General features: G+C 47.7%; 1 protein-coding gene and 1 long non-coding RNA gene across 5 annotated transcripts in view; both read left to right on the forward strand.

The window, feature by feature from the left end:
* The first annotated feature begins 3659 nt into the window (after nt 1-3659).
* Nucleotides 3660-21764, forward strand: part of CRTC3 (CREB regulated transcription coactivator 3) — a 109898-nt gene continuing 91793 nt past the window's right edge. For all 4 annotated transcript variants that reach the window (XR_009263794.1, XR_009263793.1, XR_009263795.1 and 1 more), the window contains exons 1-2: nt 3660-3974; nt 15102-15200. Coding sequence is in view for 1 of the 4 variants with exons in the window: in XM_058736497.1 (XP_058592480.1) it covers nt 3843-3974; nt 15102-15200 (231 nt within the window). In the remaining 3 variants the exon portion in view is untranslated. The remainder of the gene's footprint in view (nt 3975-15101; nt 15201-21764) is intronic.
* Nucleotides 4863-9214, forward strand: LOC131515989 (uncharacterized). Its single transcript, XR_009263797.1, has 3 exons — nt 4863-5693; nt 5913-6722; nt 6764-9214. It is a non-coding gene; the product is annotated as an uncharacterized LOC131515989 (long non-coding RNA).

Genomic DNA, 21764 nt, shown 5'->3' on the forward strand with positions numbered 1-21764 from the left:
TCTGTCTAAATTATGAATTTAGAGTAAAGGATCACCAGAGATTTGGGGAAAGCCTCTCGATGGAGATCTAAACGAACAAACTAAAAAACTGACCTCTGACAAGGCACAGGCAGACAATGTAAGGAGCAGAAGAAAATGTAAAAGCAGAAACAACCTGTAATTAATAGCACGTCTATGAAATGAGTACAGGATGCTGTTAGAAAAGAAACATTCAGGGGCGCCTGGGTGGCGCAGTCGGTTAAGCGTCCGACTTCAGCCAGGTCACGATCTCGCGGTCCGTGAGTTCGAGCCCCGCGTCAGGCTCTGGGCTGATGGCTCGGCTCGGAGCCTGGAGCCTGTTTCCGATTCTGTGTCTCCCTCTCTCTCTGCCCCTCCCCCGTTCAAGCTATGTCTCTCTCTGTCCCAAAAATAAATAAAAAACGTTGAAAAAAAAATTTTTAAAAAAAGAAAAGAAACATTCAGAAACCAGGAAAAAGCTCTTAGACATTAAAAAGATAATCACAGAAATAAAAGTTGAATAGAAGGGTCAGAGGATAAAGTTGAGAAACTGTATCAGGAGACAGAACAACAACAACGAGATGAAAAGAAATAGAAAATAGAAGAAAATTGGAAGAGCATTGTAGAAGATCTGTTAGCTGACTGGTAGATATTCCAGAAAGAGAGAGCAAAGTAAGTGAAAATTCCCAAACAATAAGACAGGTTTTCAGAACTGAAGGGTGAGGTGTCCGGTTTCTGCACACGTATCGCCGCCCTGCACAGCAGACAACGAAAGCTCCACACCAAGGCACATCATCATACAACATCAGCACACTAAGCCTGCAGAGAATGGGGAGGGAGACAAAACAAAAATAAACAAACAATACCGGCCCTCAAAAACCAGGTCAGCCACAAAGAAAACAGAATGTGAGTGGCCTTCTCAAAAGCAACCTGAGAAGCGAGAAAACAGTGAAGCAATACATTCAGAGATCTAAGTGAACAAGACTTCCCGCGAACCAGACTATTCGTAGCCAAACTGTCAATCAAATATGAGAGTAAAATGAACACACACACACTCGGTTGCAAGGATTTTATCTTTTCTGTACTCTTTTTCTCCCCCCCCCCCTCAGGAAACTATGGGAGAATATTCTCCACTAAAATGAAGGAGGATGTGAAGCAGACCACAACCTGGGGTGTAGGAAGCAGGTCAGAGGACGGGGGACGACGGGATGGAGGTGAGGACAGGGCCAGCACGACAGCACTCAGTAGGCCCATAGAGCAAGCAGTCCGGGCGGAACAAGAGATCAAAGTACTCCAGGAGAGAAGTTCCCCCCCAGCTGACCATTCACACACACAGTGATGTCTTCCACTGCTCTGCTGGAGAGTTTGGGAAAGAGTTTGCAATGGGTTGATAGAAATGTAAGCAAATAAAAAGCAGAGGCCGTGATTACCCCCCCCCCCCCCGCCAACTGTATAAAAATGGAACTATAGTACACTATGTAAGCACTTAGTGACTTACCAAAAATGATCATATAACCACATTGAAAGAATGGGAGCAGGGAAGATCATATCTTTGTTGAGGATACAAAATAGCCAGGGCATCCTTTTCCATAACAAAATAAATACTTAATATCTAAAACTGAAAACAAAAATCACAAAACAGCAGGACAAATTTATTTCCAGTGGGAATTGGGAATTGCTTCTTTTTAAAATTATGGGCCTTGTTAAACTATTGCTAAACAACTCACGTGTATTTATTTGATTAAGGGATTAAAAATGATCAGGCTAACCATAATAAGGATAGAAATGGAATAGGATATCTTCCAAATCAGATAGGAGAAATATGGAAATAAAAACCAGTCATTCAGGGCAATAAAAGGGAGCTATGGTGGACAACTGCCTTGGTGAATCGGTGGATGAACATTGTGGAATTAGTTCAATGCCCATTCCGACGTCCAGCTGTGCCTTGCTGTATTTCGAAAGCTGGGATTCTGGATGCCATTTTGGCTCTTCCAATCAGATTTTCTCTCTGATTTGGTTTGTAAGGCGAAAGTGAAGCAGGGTCTGGGTGTGTGCTGTTTCTGTTTGTGAGGACAGCCGGGGAGGTGCCTGATTTCTCAGCAGCGGAGTCTTATCATCACAATAGCTGTACAGGTTCAGAAGCTGGCAGCTGTACGGACAGCTTTCCAATTCAGTAAGTAGCTTCCAGATTTCAGAAGGGGCAGTGGCTCTTCTGGTTGGCCTGGTTCTGCTCTCAAAGTCTCAAAGTGGCTCCCAAAGTCACTCCTGAATGTCCAACCCAGAATCCTCACCCTCCAGAGAAATCCTTAAGCCATTTTATACCCTAGAGTAAATCCTTTTGTACTTAAAGTTTCCAGAATGAATTCTGTTCTCTGAAACTGAACCCAGACAACATTAAGAGGAAAGCAGAAAGTAAGAAGAAAAAGTATGGTAAATACCACGAAATAAAACAGAAGAATTCAGTTATAATTAAACTTAATCCAGTCATAACAAAACAAGCTAAACTCTAGCTAGCAGAGATATAGTCTCATCCTAAAAATTCTAAGCAATCCAGCTATATGCTCTGAGACACGTGAAAAACAATGAAATACTACTACACAGCAGTCAAATCATAAACGAATCTCAAAAACATAATAGGAAACGACAAAGGTTGCAAAAGACTATTCAGCATGATGTCATTTTTGTAAAATTAAAAAACAGAAGTTGGTACTCCGTGCAGTTGGCAGATTCATGTATCATACGTAATAAAACTATAAAAACATGAGTAGAACGACACGCACAACAGCGACTAGGGAGGAAAGAGAAAGAATAAGGGTGGGCTTTAGTTAGGTCTAAATTTATCTTTCTTTAATAAATACCAAGCAAGTGGAGCAGAGTGTTTTAGGTTTAATCTCGAGTGGGGGGCGTGGGTGTCGTCAATACTCTTTTCTGTACTCGTCCGCGTGTCTCCAGTGTTGCCTAATTTACAAAACACAGCCCCACTCAGCGCTGCCCATATTCTGCAGGGCGACGTCGCGGGAGAGCAGCTGCTGGACGGCAGAAAAGCGGGGACAGCGGGGAGGCCGGCACCTGGCTGGGGGCGGGGAGACTCGGAGGGAACCTGGAAGAGGGGCGCGGAGTTTGCACGCGGGCGGGGACGGCGGCACCAGGGTGCGCACGTCGCCAGGTGGTTTTACAAACTGAGGTGCGGAGTTGGTGGCTGTCCCTGCGCGCGCCCGGGGGGACCGCGAGCGGAGCCCACCGAGGGCGGGCGTAGGCCCCGCGGCGCCGGAGCCGCTGGAGGGAACGCTCGGGCTTCGGGCGCCCCGTCGTCTCTCCCCACCCCCCCCCCTCGGGGGGGGGGGGGCGGCGGCGGGCAGGAGGGAGGCAAAGCGGCGGAACCGGGGTGGGGGTGGGGGGGCAAAGGGTGCTGGAAGCCGGTTCCCAAATCGTAATCCCCGAGGCCAGGATGGCCCCCTCCCGCCCACCTCCCGCGCTGCAGCCCGCCAGTCACGCCGCTGCTCGCACGCGTCGGCGCGGGTGTGCTTTGCAGACGGGGTTCGCTCCGGGGCGCCGCGCGCCGCGGGCCCGGGCCCGGCCGGGAGCGCCGGCTGCAGCCCTCGGGCGGCGGGGCGGCGGGGCGGCGGGCGGGCCGCGGCGAGGGCGGGGCCGGCCGCGCGGGGGCGGACCTCGGCGCGCTCCCGGCCGCTCGCTGGCTGTGGGGCCGCGGCGGCTCCTCTGCCGGGTCGCGCCGGAGGACGGGCCTTCGGGCGGCGGCTCGGGCGGCCTGCGGACCGACGCGCGGGCCGAGGCGCAGGCCCCGCGGCCCGCCGTCTCCCCCTCCCGCCGAGCCCCGGGCCCGCGCCATGGCCGCCTCGCCGGGCTCCGGCAGCGCCAACCCGCGGAAGTTCAGTGAGAAGATCGCGCTGCACACGCAGCGGCAGGCCGAGGAGACGCGGGCCTTCGAGCAGCTCATGACCGACCTCACCCTGTCGCGGGTGAGGGCCCCGGGGGCGCGGGCGGGGGCGGCGGGGCCGCGCGGGGGAGCGGGGCCGGCGCGGCCGCGGCCTCGGCGCTTCCCCCGCCCGCCGGCCCCTGGCGCGGCCCCGCGGAGGCGGGAGGGCGGCGGCGCGAGGGCGGCCTGAGGGGGAGGGCGAACGGAGCCCCGGGAGGAAATCACCAACGGCTCGGAGGCGGGCGGCGCGGCTTCGCGGGGCTCCGCACATCCCCCGCCAGCCAGCGCCTGTGGCCGGCGGGGCGGGGAGGGTCGCGGGGCCCGGGGAGGGGTGGGGGAGCCGCGGGGGTGGGCCTCGGGGAGGTTGGGGGGGGGCGCATCGCGTGCGAGGGAGGCTTCCCTCTCCGCCCCGCGGAGGTGCCTTCTCGGTCCGCTGTACTGCGCTCGGCCCGGATGTGTTAGGAGGGCTGGCAAGGTGCACGGCGTCGCTGGTGACGGAGGAGGGTCCAGGAGGAATGAGTAAGGCGCGAGCCGGGACAAACACCCGGAGGTTGGGAAACTGCGGAGTGAGGCAGTGGAGGATGGAGAGCCAAGAGGAGTGTCCGCGCAGGGCCGCGGGGAGGAGGGTCCGCGGGAGCCGGCCAGGCCTTGAGGCCCCCGAATGCTGACCTTGAAGGACCATCGCGAGCACCGCGGAGGATCTGCAGATGCGGGGCGGGCTGGACGCCGAGCTGGGGGCAGAGCGGCTGCGCTGCGGGTCCCCCGCTCACTTCAGCTGCAGACACGTTGTTTTTTTGGCCAGTACGGTGTTTGGGAAAACTTCTTGAATCTGTTGCCAGAAGTTTTTAATTGGGACATTTTCATATCAAATCAATCTTTCTTTTCTTTTTCTTCCTTTCTCTCTCTTTTTCTTTCTCTTCCTTCCTTTCTTTTTCTTTCTCTTCCTTCCTTTCTTTTTCTTTCTTTCTCTCTTTCACTCTTTTTCTTTTTTCTCTTCCTTTCTCTTTTTTCTATCTCTTCCTTTCTTTTTCTTTTCTTCCCTTGTCTTTCTTTTTTTCTTCCTCTCTTTTTTCCTTTCTTTCTCTTCCTTCCTTTCTCTCTCTTTTTCTTTTTCTTCCTTTCTCTTTTCCTTCCTTCCTTCCTTCCTTCCTTCCTTCCTTCCTTCCTTCCTTCCTTCCTTCCTTCTTCCCTCCCTCCCCAGTCTCTCCCCTCTTTTTCTTCTTTCCATTTCTGTGTATATTTCTATTTCTTAAAAAAAAATTTTTTTTAACATTTATTCATTTTTGAGAGTGAGAGAGAGCTTGAGTAGGGGAGGGGCAGAGAGAGAGGGAGACACAGAATCTGAAGCAGGCTCCAGGCTCTGAGCTGTCAGCACAGAGCCCAACACGGGGCTCGAGCTCATGGGGCTCGAACTCATGGACCCACGTGAGATCACGACCTGAGCTGAAATTGGACGCTTAACCAACTGAGCCACTCAGGTGCCCCTCTGTGTCTGTCTGTGTCTATGTCAATTTAAAATTAGGAGACCTGGTAGCAGTTATCCTGAATTCCCATATGACATCTGTCGGCTGGAGCTGGGTGGTGGTTGCCCCTCAACTGGGGCACAAATTCTCGAGTTGGTCAGGTTCACACCACACCCTGTCATGAGCTCCCACACCAACGCTGGGTGTCATTTGCCACTTACCATATTTTTGATGGTGTTTTCTTTTAGTGAGGCAAAAGGGAAATGAAATATTTCTTATACTTACATTTTTTTTTTAACGTTTATTTTTGAGACAGAGAGACAGAGCATGAACAGGGAGGAGCAGAGAGAGAGGGAGGCACAGAATCTGAAACAGGCTCCAGGCTCTGAGCTGTCAGCACAGAACCCGACGCGGGCCTCGAACCCACGGACCGTGAGATCATGACCTGAGCCGAAGTCGGACGCTTAACCGACCAAGCCACCCAGGCGCCCCTCTTATACTTACATTTTTATGCTAAGAAAAATATACAAAGAGAGAAAGAAGGCCGAGGGTTTCAATAATTTTTTTTCTCATGCCCTGGCCAGCTGCCCTCGTTTATTATCTGCCTGGTTTCCACAGGCGTATACATGTGTGACCTTGGTTAGACTCAGGAGTGAGCATCATGAGCTCAGAGCCCGTAGAGAATGGTTGGGTGAAAGCTGAGGTTTACTGCTGGGATGTGTGTGTTATGTGTTGTTTAGATACATAAAGTGTGCGCACAAATTCTTGCCCTCTGCTTGTCTGTAGAGCTGGAGTTGGTCCAGTCTCTCACCCAGTTCATGAATCCTCTTTAAAGCACTCCTGATGGGGTGCCTGGCTGGCTCAGTTGGAGCCTGCGACTCTTGAACTCAAGGTTGTTAGTTCTGGCCTCACATTGGGTGTAAAGATTACGTTAAAAAAAATAAAAAAAATAAAAATAAAGGGTTCCTGATAGATGAAGCCATGAGTAATGTATAGACTCTTTTTTTAAAAATGTATTTATTTACATATTCCGTATTTATGTATTTATCTACATATTTACAAGTTTATGTATTTATTTTGAGAGAGAATGTGCGTGCACGAGCAGGGGAGAGGCAGAGACAGAGACAGAGAGAGAGAGAGAGAATATCCCAAGCAGAGAGAATATCCCAAGCAGGCTCCTTGCTGTCATCCCAGACCAGACTGTGAGATCATGACCTGAGCTGAAACCAGGAGTCGGATAGTCAACCAACCGAGCCACCAAGGCATCCCTGTATAGACTTTTTAAGGCAAATTTTTTTTCACAGACCCTCCATGTTCATTTAGTATATGTGCTGCCGAAGCGAGCACTCTCCATGTTCATTTAAATGAGTTTGGTTATGTTACTTAAAAATAATTCAAACATAAACTTGTACATAAAGTCCTTTGATTATAGTTGCGGTTCAATCATAACTAAAAGATGTGCACAGAACAAATTCACTCAGCATTAAAAAAGCAATAAATTCGAATTAACATCATTAATTTGATACGATAAATGCTAATTTGCCAAACTCAGTTGACGCTCTCAGTATGAATATGATGCTAACCCCTAATTCAGATTTTCTTGGGTTAAACGAGGCCGCTCAGGTGTGCTCCATGGGATAACTCAGTTCACCCACTGCTTTCGTCTGTTGTGATCACTACAAAATTATGATGTCACTTTTCCCTTTACCTGGGACAGTACATCATGTACATGTTAGTTCTTCCTGTGTTCTTTCTCTGCTATCAGTTTTCAGATAAAGTAATGCTACTTGGGTTCACCGTGTTTATTTTTTTTGTATATGTTAAAAAAAATTTTATGAGTAATCTCTATGCCAACCTGGGGCTTGAACTCACAACCCTGAGATCAAGAGTTGCCTGCTGTACAGACTGAGCCAGCCAGCCGTCCCAGGTCCAATGTGTTTACAACACAAAGGCAAATGATAACACTGGATTTGCTGGGGGATATTTGCTTATTTAAAAACTTTAAGGATTATTTTCATAATGAAATTCACAAAACTGAACACTTCTCATAGGGAACTCTTAGATTCCCAAAGTATATGTCTATAAACCTTCAAGGGTCCAAAGATCCCAGATGGAGAAGAATCCGTCTAGTTCATTATCGGTCACTGGATGACATATGTACTGACTTTCCCATGGCATGGCGTTTCCCATTTTTCCATCAGCCCATGGCACAATGGATAATCGATGTAGGTACTCTTTCCTCTCTGAGCCTGGGCTGCTCTTCAAGGCATTCTCTGCACAATCAGAGCCAGTCCTTCAGAGTTGGAGTTAAATCTTATTTGCCTAGTCGGTGGGATAGACTAGATTATGGAGAATTTTTCACTCTAGCTGTAGGGGCTCGGCCTTACTAGGAAGCAGTGGGAATATTTGGAGAAGAGAATGCTGTGGGAGGGTTGCTTTAGTGGCAGTCCTTGGGATGGTAGGAAGGATTCACAAGTGGATCCTGGTATGCCTGGAAAGAGACCGTTCCTTTTTTCATTCATTTGTCAGTACTGGAGTACCCGCCGTGGTTGATGGGGTGGGGGGTGGAGGCTAAGACTTGGCACCTTGCTTCAAAGGTCTTATTAATTTGTTCATCAGATGCTTATCGTATCCCTGGTGTGTGCCAGAGATTAGGATGCACACAGGGCATATCATAGCCAGCAAGCAAAAACAGTCTCCTCATGGATTTTAGGGTTTAATGGAGAAGATATTCCTGTGACAAGTCAGGACACGTTTTGATGAATATTGCAGAAAGGGAAGCAGGCGTAGCTCTGGGAATGGATGGTGGGGAGTCCTCACCTCTTCTAGTGGCCTAAAGGATTGGTGGGGTTGGGGTAGCCATTTGAGGGTATGTGCTTGTGTGTTGAGGGAGAGAGAATGTTTCAGGTGTAGGGAACAGAGGCCCAGCCAGGGGACAAAGATGGTGATCTGAGCTGAGGCATTCACAGGGATCAGATTGTAGAGACAGGACCTGGGACTTGATCCTAAGGACAATGGCGAGTCAAGGAAGGGGTTGATGTAGGGGCGATTTGCGATGCCTCTAGCTCCAGGATCGTGGATAGAACAGAGGAGAAGGTGGCAGAGAAAGCATTTGGAGGTCATGATAGTCCAAGAGATGTGATGATGGCCTTGACACTAGGGGGGGCGGCAAGAGGAAGGCAGAGAGGCGAACAGATCGATACTTTATAGGAGCTAGAAATGACCAGATTTGGCAAATGGACGTTCCACAGCTTTCAGACTTGAGCCATTTCTGGGTATCTTCTAGAAAGGGGGGCAGCACTGGTGGGAGCAGATGCTTCACTGTCAGGAGATGGTGAGCGTGAGATGCCTGTGAAGCACGTAAGTAGAGATGGCCTCGCAGGCCGTTCTTTACATGGTCCTGAAGCCACATGAGGATCTCCGAATAAGGGGGGGAGGTCTGGACCAGTGACAGAAGTATGGGGACCTTTGGTGTGTAGTTTTAGGAGTAGATTCAGCTGCGTGGGAAGAATTTCAAGAACACGTCTTGCAAATTGGTGAACTAAACTCTAATTTGACCCTTGCAAGGGTAGAAAGGTGTACGTGTGCCCAAATGTGTCTTTTTTTTTTTTTGAGACAGAGAGAGACAGAGCATGAACAGGAGAGGGGAAGAGAGAGAGGGAGACACAGAATCTGAAACGGGCCCCAGGCTCTGAGCTGTCAGCACAGAGCCCGACGCGGGGCTCGAACCCACGGACCGTGAGATCATGACCTGAGCTGAAGTCGGACGCTTAACCGACTGAGCCACCCAGGCGCCCCATCTTTTTTTTTTTTTTTTTTTAAGTTTATTTATTTTGAGAGGGAGAGAGTGCATGCACAAATGGGGGAGGGGCAGAGAGCAAGGGAGAGAGAATGAATCCCAAGCAGGCTGTGCCCCACGGTCAGTGCTGAGCCCAATGTGGGGCTCGAACTCAGGAACCGTGAGATCGTGACCTGAGCCAAAGTCGGATGCTTAGCCAACCAAGCCACCCGGGTGCCCCCAAGTGTGTTTTTTAAAAAAAATAATAATTAGGAGCAACAGTGAATATTGGGATTTGACATCAAAGTCAGGATGCTGGCTTCTTTTGAAAAATGAAATCATGTAACGACACTCCCCCTATGTTTCTGCCTGGAGCCCTGCAGTGGCTTCCCCCAGCAGAAGGGGCATGTGACGTATGTGCTCCTCAGTTTGCCACCGTCCGCACTGCTCCCTGCGGTGCCCCTCACAGTGACCCCTGCCGCTTCACCTCTCTTCCGCGCTTGGCACCTGCAGGCGTTTGGGGTTGTGAGGCCTGCTGTGGAGGGAGACGTGGACAGGCCCAGAGAAGCCCAAGGAGCTTAAAGGGAAGGTGGGGGAGGGGAGCCAGCAAAGAAGACTGAAGAGCAGCCAGAGGGGGAAAAGCGAGAATGTCAACCAGCTGAGCCCGGTGCTGCTGCCTCGGTCTGACATGATGAGGGACGCGTCGTTTGGTCCAGTCAAGTGGCGGTCGCTGGTAATCCTGGCGAGAGGCCCTGCATTCACGGGGTGCTGGTTGGAAAGGAGGCTGGGAGGCACTGAGGACCAAACGGAAGGAAAGAGGACTGCAGACTTGTTCCAGAAGTTTGACTTTGAAGGACAACTTGTAGTTTTGACACCGCAGGGTAAACACAACCCATCAGCCTGGAGTGCTCGTTTAGTTTGAATGTTGGGGGAGAATCATCTTTGTGTTGAAAGCAAACAAATATCGGACGTGTTCTGTAAGCAGTGAGGCCTCTAAGGCGGAGTAAAGACTAGACATACTGGATTGGGGCTAAATATTGAGCGCTGTCTGTTTGCCAGGTACCGACTGTGCTGACTCCTTTACATTCGTTATCTCAGATGGTTTTCACAAAGACCCTATGGGGTGCGTATCCAGAATATCCTTTATTTTACAGATGACCAAGCAGGCTCGAGAGGTGCGGTTGCACGGATGGTTAGTGGCAGGGCTGGGGTTTGGATGTGGCTGCTCCGCTGAGCGTGCCCTCGACTGCTTTCGTCCCCCATCCGGAGATCTAATTGCACTGGCAGCCTGTGTCGAGAACACTTTCCCCATTGAATTGCCACGATCCTTTTGTCAAAAATCAACTGGGAAAAAAAAAAAAATTCAACTGGCCAGATACCGTGTGGGTCTGTGTTCGGACTCCCTCTTCTGTGTTGTTGACCCGCACATCTCTCTTCTTGTTAGTAGCACTCTGCCTGGGTGACTGCGGCTTTGTAGTAAGTCTTGAAGTGAGGTAACTTCAGTCTTCCAACTTTGCTCTTTTTTTTAATGTTCATTTATTTTTGAGAGAGAGAGAGACAGACAGAGCGTGAGTGAAGGAGGGGCAGAGAGACACGTGCACACACACAGAATCCAAAGCAGGACCCGGGCTCTGAGGCATCAGCGCGGAGCCCGACATGGGGCTCAAACCCATGAACCGTGACATCGTGACCTGAGCGTTGAAATAGGATGCTTAACTGACGGAGCCACCCAGGCGCCCCTACTTTGCTCTCTTGAAAAATTGCTTTGGGGTGCCTGGGTGGCTCCGTCGGTTAAGCGTCCGACTTCGCCTCAAGTCATGATCTCGCATTTCATGAGTTCGAGCCCCGCATCCGGCTCTGTGCTGACAGCTCAGAGCCTAGAGCCTGCTTTGGATTCTGTGTCTCCCTCTGTCTCTGCCCCTCCCCTGCTCACACTCTGTCTCCCTGTCTCTTTCAAAAATAAATAAGCATTAAAAAAGCTTTTTTAAAATCGCTTTGGCTACTGTAGGTTGGTCATTTGCACATCCATAAGTTTTAGGATTCTTTTGTCAGTTTCTATAAAAAGGCCTGCTGGGCTTGTGTTTGGGATCCATTGTTGGGAGACTTGGATCTCATTTCAGGTAGACATTGAAGGGCGGTCCACCCAAGTGTGTGACTGTCGGCTAAGGGTCGCTGACTTAAGTTACAGGGTGAGGCATGTAGGGAAAAGGAGTGGAGGAGCCAGGAATGAGGTAAGTGGGAGCCGATCTCGGGCCACAGTCGAGGAATGGTAGGGTGCCATGAGGTCTTGGGCAAGCCCTGTGCGGGGGGAGCAGCCGCTTCTCAGCTGCATGCATTGTGGCCACGCAAGAACGTACACTCAGCGTTGTTCGATCTTCCAATCAAGAGAAGTTGGGAATCCAGATTTTTGTACAGTCTTCCAACGGGAAAATGAAAGTGTAAAGCATCGAGTGGGTCAGGATCCTGTGGGTCAGCCAGAACTCGCTAGGCTAAACGTGGCCTCTGGCCTGCCAGTCTGTGACCTCTGCCTTAGGCTACTCATTCTTTGATGCTCACTTTCATTATTAGTAAGCATTATGGTGTTGAAGACCGTCTCGAAGGTTCTTTCTAGGTCGCTGACTCTATATTTCAAAAGAGGAAAATAGCCAAGTTACTTGAGGGTTTAGGAGGTAGTTGAGAATGTCAACAATGATAATACTTCGAGAGGTTGTCCGCGGCTTTACGTTTTCTATCCCCCTGTCACGTCTCTTCTCTCTCTTAATCCTCACATTGTCTCTGTGAAGTAGACAGCAGAATAATTTACCCAGCCAAGTGGGGGCTTCGGGTCACACAGGTCTTTCAACTTCAAACCCGGTACTCTTTTTACTGTGGCGCAACAGTCTCTGAAGACCCTAGAATAGGCACTTGGGGATGGAGCCCACCCATGGGAGGCTGTGAGAGGGCCTTCCGCTCAGTGGAAGGCATGTCTCCAGCTAGATTCAGAACTTAGCCTGCTGCAGTGCTAAGGCTTTCGCGTAAGAGTGAAAGCCTTTGTGGGAACTCTCTGGAGGCAAGAACTTTGGCATGTGTTCATCTTAGTAGGACAGTGCCTGGTATGGTGACACACACAGTGAAAAGTTTTTGTGTAAGCGAATAAGTGGATGGATTGATGGAGGAAGGAATCAAAGGCTTTAGATCAAGGGGTCCAAGAGTTTTGTCTAGAGAATATCAAGGATAGAGAGTCACGTGCTTCTGGTAAGAGTTTCGAGAACGTTAAGATCAAAAGCAGAGACTTTATTCTTGTAACTCAGCTGATGGATGGAAAAGGCTCACTATGTCCTTCCTCCTCCTCCTATTTGGCTCTCAGATCTGGGTTTTGATGAAAAGATTACAACTGCTTCCCAGTGCAGTATGTTTGAGAAAGCAGATACTGTGGGTTTGAGGAAGTTAAGGCCACCAAGGGGTTTTGTATGCCTTTAAAACTTCCAGCCAGATACAGGCTTTTATCTTTTGGGGATGCATATTGAAATATGGAACGATACGACGTCTGGATTTCTTTCCGTGAGGGGCGGCACGGGTAGTGAAGCTGGCAAAGATAAATCAAGACTGGACATAAGATAATCGTGGAAGCTGGATAGATGGGGTTTCATTGTACCCATCTCTATTTTGTATATATTTGAAATTTTTTATAATAAATATGAAAACCAAACAAAATCAGAGAGCTTCATAGGGCCAGTGATGTTTGTTTTTTTTTTTTTTTTAAATCTTATTTATTTTCAGAGAGAGAAGAGAGTGAGCGAGCAGGGGAGGGGCGGAGACAGAGAATCCCAAGTAGGCTCCACGCTGTCAGCTCAGAGCCTGACGCGGGGCTCGAACTCATGAAATTGCGGGATCGTGACCTGAGCCAAAATCAAGAACCAGACTCTTACCTGACTGAGCCATCCCGGCGACCCCCCAGTGGTGCTTTTGATCCATCAAACTTCACTTTTCTCTGAGCTTGTAAATAGTATGATCATCGAGAGAAATGAACAATGGAAGGGACCATAGCACCTAGAAAAATGTGGGTTTTGGGGCGCCTGGGTGGCTCAGTCGGTTGAGTGACCGACTTCGGCTCAGGTCATGATCTCGCAGTTTGTGAGTTCGAGCCCCGCGTCTGGCTCTGTGCTGACAGCTCAGAGCCTGGAGCCTACTTCAGATTCTGTGTCTCCCCCTCTCTCTACTCCTCCCCTGCTCACGCTCTGTGTCTCTCTGTCTCTCAATAATAAATAAACATTAAAAAATTTAAAAAAAAATGTGGGTTTTGAGATAGCTATAGCTTGGCCTCTTCTAGCTGTGTGCCCTCAGGCAAATGGTGAACTTTCCTAAGTCTGGGTCTCCAGGTCTGTAATGAATGGCAGGATAATACGAGCTTGGTGGTTGTGGGGAGGGTTAGGGATGAAAGGAGCAGAGCACCTGAGGACAGCATCTGGCTCATCGCAGGGGCTCTTATCTGGCAGTTTTCATTATTATCAAAGGGCCTAATAATGAAAGGGTAAAAAACCTGCTTGGGGGTTCCCACCTACTGTTTCTTCCCTATGTGAATTCTACGTGCCGAGCGCTCTACAACCACAAAGGTCGTTTATTATTTTAGAAACAGAACCTTAAAGACCAAATGGGACCACCTTGGGGTTTCCAAGAACTGTAACCAGTTCACTGCCTTTGGATATGAAGCAAGGAAGAGCTCGCAGAAGGAAGTGAGAACAGTGGGGTGCCATTTGATAGCTGTCGAATTTGCCTTCATCTTTGCCCCAGTTAATGACGATCTTCAGTGTTAGTGAGTTTTGTTTGTGATAAACTGTTTCCTCACATATACATGGGTACACCCCTTGGGAAATCATTGTGGCGTTATGTATTGAGAGCCAGCTGAAGGCCCATACCCAGAGACTTAGTACTCACTCTTTGGCATGTGTTCTAAAGAAATGATGCAGAAGAAGAAATTCTATATGGCCGTTCAAAAAGATTAATATCACAGAAAAGGGGCGCCTGGGTGGCTCAGTCGGTTGAGCGTCCGACTTCGGCTCAGGTCATGGTCTCGCGGTTCGTGAGTTCGAGCCTTGCGTCGGGCTCTGTGCTAACAAAACACCTCAGAGCCTGGAGCCTGCTTCGGATTCTGCGTCTCCCTCTCTCTCTGCCCCTCCCCTGCTCATGCTCTGCCTCTCAAAAATAAATAAATTAAAAAAAAATTTTTTTTAAATATCACAGAAAAAAGTTAAGATGTAGGCATGAAAGATTGTGGCTATGATTACCGTTGTGCAGCTATTATACATGTAGATGGAGACAAGAGCACGTAGAAGGGAAAACAGCTAATGTGTTAGAGTCACCGAGTGTGGCTTAGATTTCCTTTAAGAAATTCTTTTATTGCCGTTAAAGATTGTGCCTGCACACCTACACACGTACTCAAAGGCCTTGCAAAGGCCTCACTATCATGGTGCATGGGACATTTGGAATGTGGGTAAAGTCTTCCCCCAAAATAGGCTAATCAAAACCCGGAAAGTGGGGTACCTGGGTGGTTCATTCGGTTAAGCGTCCAACTTCAGCTCAGGTCATGATCTCACAGTTTGTGGGTTCGAGCTCCGCATTGAGCTCTTCTGCTGTCGGCACAGATCCTGTCTGTCTGTCTGTCTGTCTCTCTCTCTCTCTCTCTTTCTGTGCCCCTCTTTGGCTTGCTTTCTCTCAAAAATAAATAAACATTTAAAAAAAAGAATTTTTTAAGTGGAATTTAGTGGAATACTATTTAAAAAGAATCCGAAAGCACTGGAAACCTGAAGGTTTCAGGTAGGAAAAGGTAGAAGAGAAATCGAAACCAAGACTTTCACTCTTGAACCATTTTACTACAAAACACCGCACATCGATGCTCCTCTCGGATCTTTGCTGTCCTGTCTCACCCGTCTCGAAATCTCTTTGTTTCCAGGTCCAATTTCAGAAGCTTCAGCAGCTCCGCCTTACGCAGTACCACGGAGGATCCTTACCAAACGTGAGCCAGCTGCGCAGCAGCGTGCCAGAGTTCCAGGTACCTCCAGATACTTCCTTTCTTCAGGCTGAAGCGAGTGTTAAAAAAAAAAAAAGAAAGAGGTTGTCCTTACAAAGATGAGATCTTGAAGGATGCAGTTCAGTGTTCTTCTGGGAAGTCGACCATTCTTTTTCCTAGTTCCTGCAGCAGGAGATAGTGTTATCTCACAGGCCAGCGGTCTAAGGCTGCCCTGTCCGGTAGAGACGTGCTGTGAGCCACATGCGTAATTCAAACCTTTCTAGGAGCCACATTAAAGAAAAAGGAACAGGTGTCATTAATTTCAATACTGTTTAAATGACTTAGTTATTTAACCAGTGTATCAGAAATGTCATGTCAACATAGAAGCAGCACAACAAACACAAAGGAGATATCTCACGTTCTTTTTTAAATCAGTCTTTGAAATCTGGTGGGTGCTGTATGCTTACAGCCCATCTCCGTTCAGACTCGCCATAGTTCACTGCTTTCATGTGGTGGTTTTCGGCCGTCTTGGACGGTACGGATCTAAGGCACAGATACGTGGTGTCTTTTGCACTTAGATTAGTGCAAGGTCATAGGGTGCTTCAATCACTCATATCAAGTGGAGAGTCTTGTACAGAACAACGTGGAATTGATACTTCAGACAGTGGTGTGGGATGCTGTTGTTAAGATCCAAGTGAGAATTACTTAGGTACCCTAGTCCCTCAGAAACCAGAAGCCTGTCGTTCCAATTAGACAATGTAAGATTTGGTATTCAAATTGGGATATAAACTTTAAGACAGAGCATACGTTGATTTATTTGAGTGACTCCCATTTTCAAAGTGCTGTCTTCTTTCTTTGTTGTAAAAGCCGGGCTCACTTGTTTGATGATGTCCCATAAGGCAAAAGTATTCTTTAAAATGGAGACTTCCATTTGATCAAATGGGAGTGCTAATAGGAGTTCTTAAATATAATGGTTATTAGAAAAAGTACAATATGACCATATTTGTGCCTTATTACACTGGAGTCTTGTCTTTACTATATTGATATGAATCTCACTGTAGTGTTGCCTGTATTTGGGGATCTGCCTCTATAGATCACATGCTCTTCTACATGGGCCTACTGGATCATTTGGTATCCAGATAAAGTAGATCTCTGCTTTATGCTGGATTTCTGGCTTCTGAAATCGTCTTTGTCGAGGTTTGCTGTGTTTGAGATCCTGATTTTGTGGTACTTTGTAGTCAACTTCAGAGGAATATAGAACTTCCCATCCTGCCCCTGCCCTGTCGCAAAGGGGAATGAATGGGATGAACTAACAGCCCTTGACCCTCTCAGGATTCTTTCTTTGGATACTTTCATTGCTTTGAAACAATCACAAATTTACAGAAAAATTGGAAGTTCAGTACAAATAACAAAAAAAATTTTTTTTCATGTTTTTATTTTATTTTTGATATATATATAGAGAGAGAGAGAGAGAGAGAGAGCGAGTGTGTGCGCAAGCGGGGGAGGGACGGAGAGGGAGACACAGAATCCGAAGCAGGTTCCAGGCCCTGAGCTGTCCGCACAGAACCCGATGCGGGGCTCGAACTCATGAACCGTGAGATCATGACCTGAGCTGAAGTCTGAGATTCAACCCACTCAGCCACCCAGGCGCCCGCACTTTTTCATTTTCTTTTTTTACCCCTTGAGAGACTAAGTTGTGAACCTGATGCTCTATCAGCCCAGAGTATTTCACTGTGTATTTTCCTGTAAGCAAGGACGTCGTCACTCATAACTCAAACAGAGCCATCAAAATCAGAAAATTATCAGTGGAATGTTATTACCGCCTGATCCATAGACCCCGTTCACATGTGGTTTCACTGCATGGCCTATTACGGCCCTTCCTAGCAGAAGGATCCAGTTCAGAATCACATGTGTTCAGTTATTGTCCTCAGTCTCCTTCAGTCTAGAACGGTTTTTCAGTCAGTCTTTTATCTTTGACATTAAAAATAATGTATTTTTTTTTTTTTGACTTTTGTGATCTGGCCACTTTTGAAGACCATTAGCCAGGAATTTTGTAGAATGTCCCTCATTTGGGGTTTGTCTGATGTTTCTTTGTGATCCAAGTCAGATTATGTGTCTTTGGCAGGAGTGGCACGGAATGACGCTGTTACTGTGTCCCCTTGAGTGGGTGATTTTCTTTCGTCCTACCACTGATGGTAGGAGTGGAGTGTGTCCCATGCCTCTTTGCGTTAAAGTTACTTGTTCCCTTTGTAATGAACAGACGCTTTGTGAGGAGATACCGTGTCCTGCTCCTTATCAGGCTTCCTTACATCTTTTTATTTATTTCTGAATATCCAGTTTTGTGGCTTCTTCTTTTTTTTCTTTTCTTTTTTTTTTTTTTAGAAGTTTTATTTATTTATTTTTTATTTTTGGGACAGAGAGAGACAGAGCATGAACGGGGGAGGGGCAGAGAGAGAGGGAGACACAGAATCGGAAACAGGCTCCAGGCTCCGAGCCATCAGCCCAGAGCCTGACGCGGGGCTCGAACTCACGGACCGTGAGATCGTGACCTGGCTGAAGTCGGACACTTAACTGACTGCGCCACCCAGGCGCCCCTTGTGGCTTCTTCTTTAATTCAGTGGGTTAGTCTGTAACTATTAGTTACTTTGATGCCCGTATCATCCCCGGTTAGCCCAGTACGAGCCTTCTTCCCAGGATTCCTGACAAATTGAGAAGAAAAAGGAATCCTAGGAATACAGATTTCAAAAGAAAACAGGTTTGTTTTAAGTAGGTTCCACACCCAGTGTGGGGCTTGAACTCATGATCAAGATCAAGATCATGATCAAGAGTCACGTGCCAACCAGGCGCCCCCAGATTTTTTTTTAAGTAAGCTTTTTTGAGGTGTAATTTGCCTACAATACGATTGGCCTGGCTCAGGCATACAGGTCTGTGTTGTATAATCACCACCGTAGTCAAGATACAGAAGAGTTCCATCATCCCCCAGAAGTTCCTTCATGTCCCTTTGTAATCTGGCTCCACCCCCCACCTCCAGCCCCTGGAAACCACTGCTCTGTCGTTCAGCCTGTCCCAGCGTGTCCTATAAAGGGAATCAAAAGTGTGTAATTTTACAAGCTCTTCTTTCACTGAGCAGATCACATTTGGGAAGCATCCACATTGTTGCATGAATGAGTTTTCTAGAGCTGCCATGAGCTGGGGGGCTTACGACAGCAGAAGTCTAGTCTCTGAAGCTGGAAGTCTGAGATCAGGGTGTCGGTTGGGCCCCGCTCTCGGAAGGCTCCAGGGGAGAATCCTGCCTTGCCTCTTCCTAGCTTCTGTTGGTTCCTTGGTGTCCCTTGGCTTGCAGCTGCTCACTCCAGCCTCTGCCTCCCTCCCTCTGACCTTCCTGTTTTGTAGGTGTCTCTGTGTAGGTGTCCAAAGCTCCCTCCCCCTTCTCTTTTAAAGACACCAGTCCCAGGGCTCCTGGGTGGCTCAGTCGGTTAAGTGGCCGACTTCAGCTCAGGTCACGATCTCGCGGTCCGTGAGTTCGAGCCCCGCGTCGGGCTCTGGGCTGACGGCTCAGAGCCTGGAGCCTGCTTCCGATTCTGTGTCTCTCTCTCTCTCTGACCCTCCCCCCTTCATGCTCTGTCTCTCTCTGTCTCAAAAATAAATAAACTTAAAAAAAAAAAAAAAAAAGACACCAGTCCCTGGATCAAGGGCCCACTCTAATCCAGTATGATCCCATCGTAGTCTGATTTTATCTGTGAAGATTCTGTTTCCAAATAAGATCACATTCACAGGTACTGGGGATTTGGGCTTGAGCATATCTTTTCAGGGGAACATAATTAACTCCCTGCATTGCGTTTATCTGGAGTTTATTCCTTTTTATTGCTTTCTATTCCATTATATGGGGGCGCTAGGGTTCCTTGATCCTCTCATCAGTTAACGGGCGTTTGGATTATTTCCACACTTTGGCACTTGTGAATAAAGGTATTCACGTATAGTTTTTGTGTAAATACCTAGGAGTGGAACTGCTGGGTGACATGGCACGTGCAGCTTCAACCTTACAAGAAGCTGCCGAACCGTCTTACAACGTGCCTGTGCTGTTTCACATTCCCGCCAGGAGGTACAAGAGAGAGCCCCAGTGGTTCTGCCCTGCTTTCCAGCACTTCGTACTCCAATATTTCCGGGGTTTGTTTTTTGATTGTGGGAAAAACACGACATCAAATTTACCATCTTAACCATTTTTAAGTGTCTAGTTCGAGTACAGTGTCATATACACAGTGTCAAGTATATTCACATGGTTGTGCAGCCAATCTCCAGAACGTTTTCATGTTACACAACTGAAGCTCTGTCCCCATTAAACAACCACTCCCCACTCCCTCCTCCCCGGGGCCCCCGTAACCACCACTCTCCCTTCAGCCTCTGAATTTGAGTGCTCCGGGCGCTTCGTGTCAGTGGAATCCTACGGTACTTGTCTTCTCCCGACTGGCTTATTTCACTCAGCAGGTGTCCTCAGGGCTCATCCATATGGTAGCACGTGACAAGACTTCCGTTTTATTCAAGGCACGGCAGCATTCCATCGTATGTGTAGACACATTTTGCTTATCCGCTCACCCGTCACGGACATTCGGGTCGCTTCTACCTCTTGGCTACTGTGAATAACGCCACTGCGAACATTGGCGTGAAAACATCTCTTAGAGACCCTGATTTCAGTTCTTCCGGGTGTGTTCTCAGAAGTGACCTTGCTGGATCAGATGGTAATTGGATTTTAAATATCTTGAGTAACAGCCATACCATTTTCCACCGCGTCCGCACCATTTTGCGTTCTGGCCAGCAGTACGCGAGGGTCCAGTTTGTCCACACCCTCGCCAACACTTGTCATTTTCTGTTTTTGTTTGTTTGTTTAATAGCGGTCGTCCTAATGGGTGTGAGGTGATGGAAGTTCAGTTTAAAAGATTTTTGTCGTTCTAGTGCATGTGTTGTGCTATCTTATTATTATTTCTTAATGTTTATTTATTTTTGAGAGAGAGACAGTGAGAGTGCAAGCTGGGGAGGGGCAGACAGAGGAGGGGACACAGGATCTGAAGAAGGCTCCCTGGGCTGACAGCACAGAGCCCGCCACTGGGCTTGAACTCGCCAACCATGAGATCACAACCTGAGCTGAAGCCAGATGCTCAACCAGCTGAGCCACGCAGACGCCCCAAACTTTTGCCTAATTTTTAACTTGAGTTGCTCATTTCCCTATTACTGAGTTGTGAGAGTTCTTCATGTTTGGATGCCGTTTCCTTGGGAGATACGCATTTGCAGCTATTTTCTCCCTGTCTGTGGCTTGTCTTCTTTTCCCAACAAAGTCTTGAAAAGCAGAAGGTTTTTTTTTGTTTTTGTTTTTTTTTAATGTTTTTATTTATTTTTGAGACAGAGAGAGACAGAGCATGAATGGGGGAGGAGCAGAGAGAGAGGGAGACACAGAATCGGAAGCAGGCTCCAGGCTCTGAGCCGTCAGCCCAGAGCCCGACGCGGGGCTTGAACTCACGGACCGCGAGATCGTGACCTCAGCTGAAGTCGGCCACTTAACCGACTGAGCCACCCAGGCGCCCCAGGTTTTTTTTTTTTAATGTTTATTTATTTTTGAGAGAGAGACAGAGCGCGAGCAGGGGAGGGGCAGAGAGAGGGAGACACAGAATCCAAAGCAGGCTCCAGGCTCTGAGCCGTCAGCACAGAGCCCGACACGGGGCTCGAACCCGTGAACTGTGAGATCATGACCTGAGCCGAAGTTGGACGCTTAACCGACTGAGCCCCCAGGCGCCCCAGAAGTTTTTAATTTTGATGAAGTCCAGTTTATCACTTCTGTCATTTTATGACTTATGCCTTTCGTGTCTTATCTAAGAATTATTTGCTTAACTCAAGGTCACAAAGATGTTTTTCCTGTGTGTGCTTCTGGAAGTTTTATGGTTTTGGGTTGTACACCTAGATATTTCAAGTTAATTTTTTTTTTTTTTTTTTAACGTAGTGCAAAGTACGGGTTGAAGACCTCTCTCTTTGCCCGTGGATGTTGAATTGTGCCGGATCATTTGTGAGAAGACTTTTCTTTCCCTATCAAATTGCCTTGGCATCTTTGTTGAAAATCGATGGACCATATATGCGTGGGTCTCTGTTTCTAGACTCTATCTTCTGTTCCATTCATCTTCATATTTCTCATTTTGCTAATGCCATACTTTTTAAAAAATTAATATTTTAAAGATTTTATTTTTAAGTAATCTCTACGCCCAGTGTGGGGCTTGAACCCACAGCCCCACGATCAAGAGTTGCATGCTCTACTGACTGAGCCAGCCAGGCCCCCTAATACCACATGTTCTTAAAAAATTGAGGTATAATTGACATGTAATGTTATATTAGTTTTAGGAGTAGAATGTAGTGATTTGATATTTGTACGTGTTGTAAAATGATCACTACAATAAGACTAGTTAATTTCTGTCACCAAACAGAAAAAAATTTTTTTTATGATGAGAAATTAAGATTTACTCTCTTTGGCAACCTTCAAATAGGCAATACAGTTTTATTAACTGTAGTCACCATGCTGTACTTTATGTCTTCATGACTTTATTTTACAACTAGAAATTTATACCC

This window comes from Neofelis nebulosa, chromosome 7 (genome assembly GCF_028018385.1).
Source record: "Neofelis nebulosa isolate mNeoNeb1 chromosome 7, mNeoNeb1.pri, whole genome shotgun sequence".
NCBI classification, from domain to species: domain Eukaryota; kingdom Metazoa; phylum Chordata; class Mammalia; order Carnivora; family Felidae; genus Neofelis; species Neofelis nebulosa.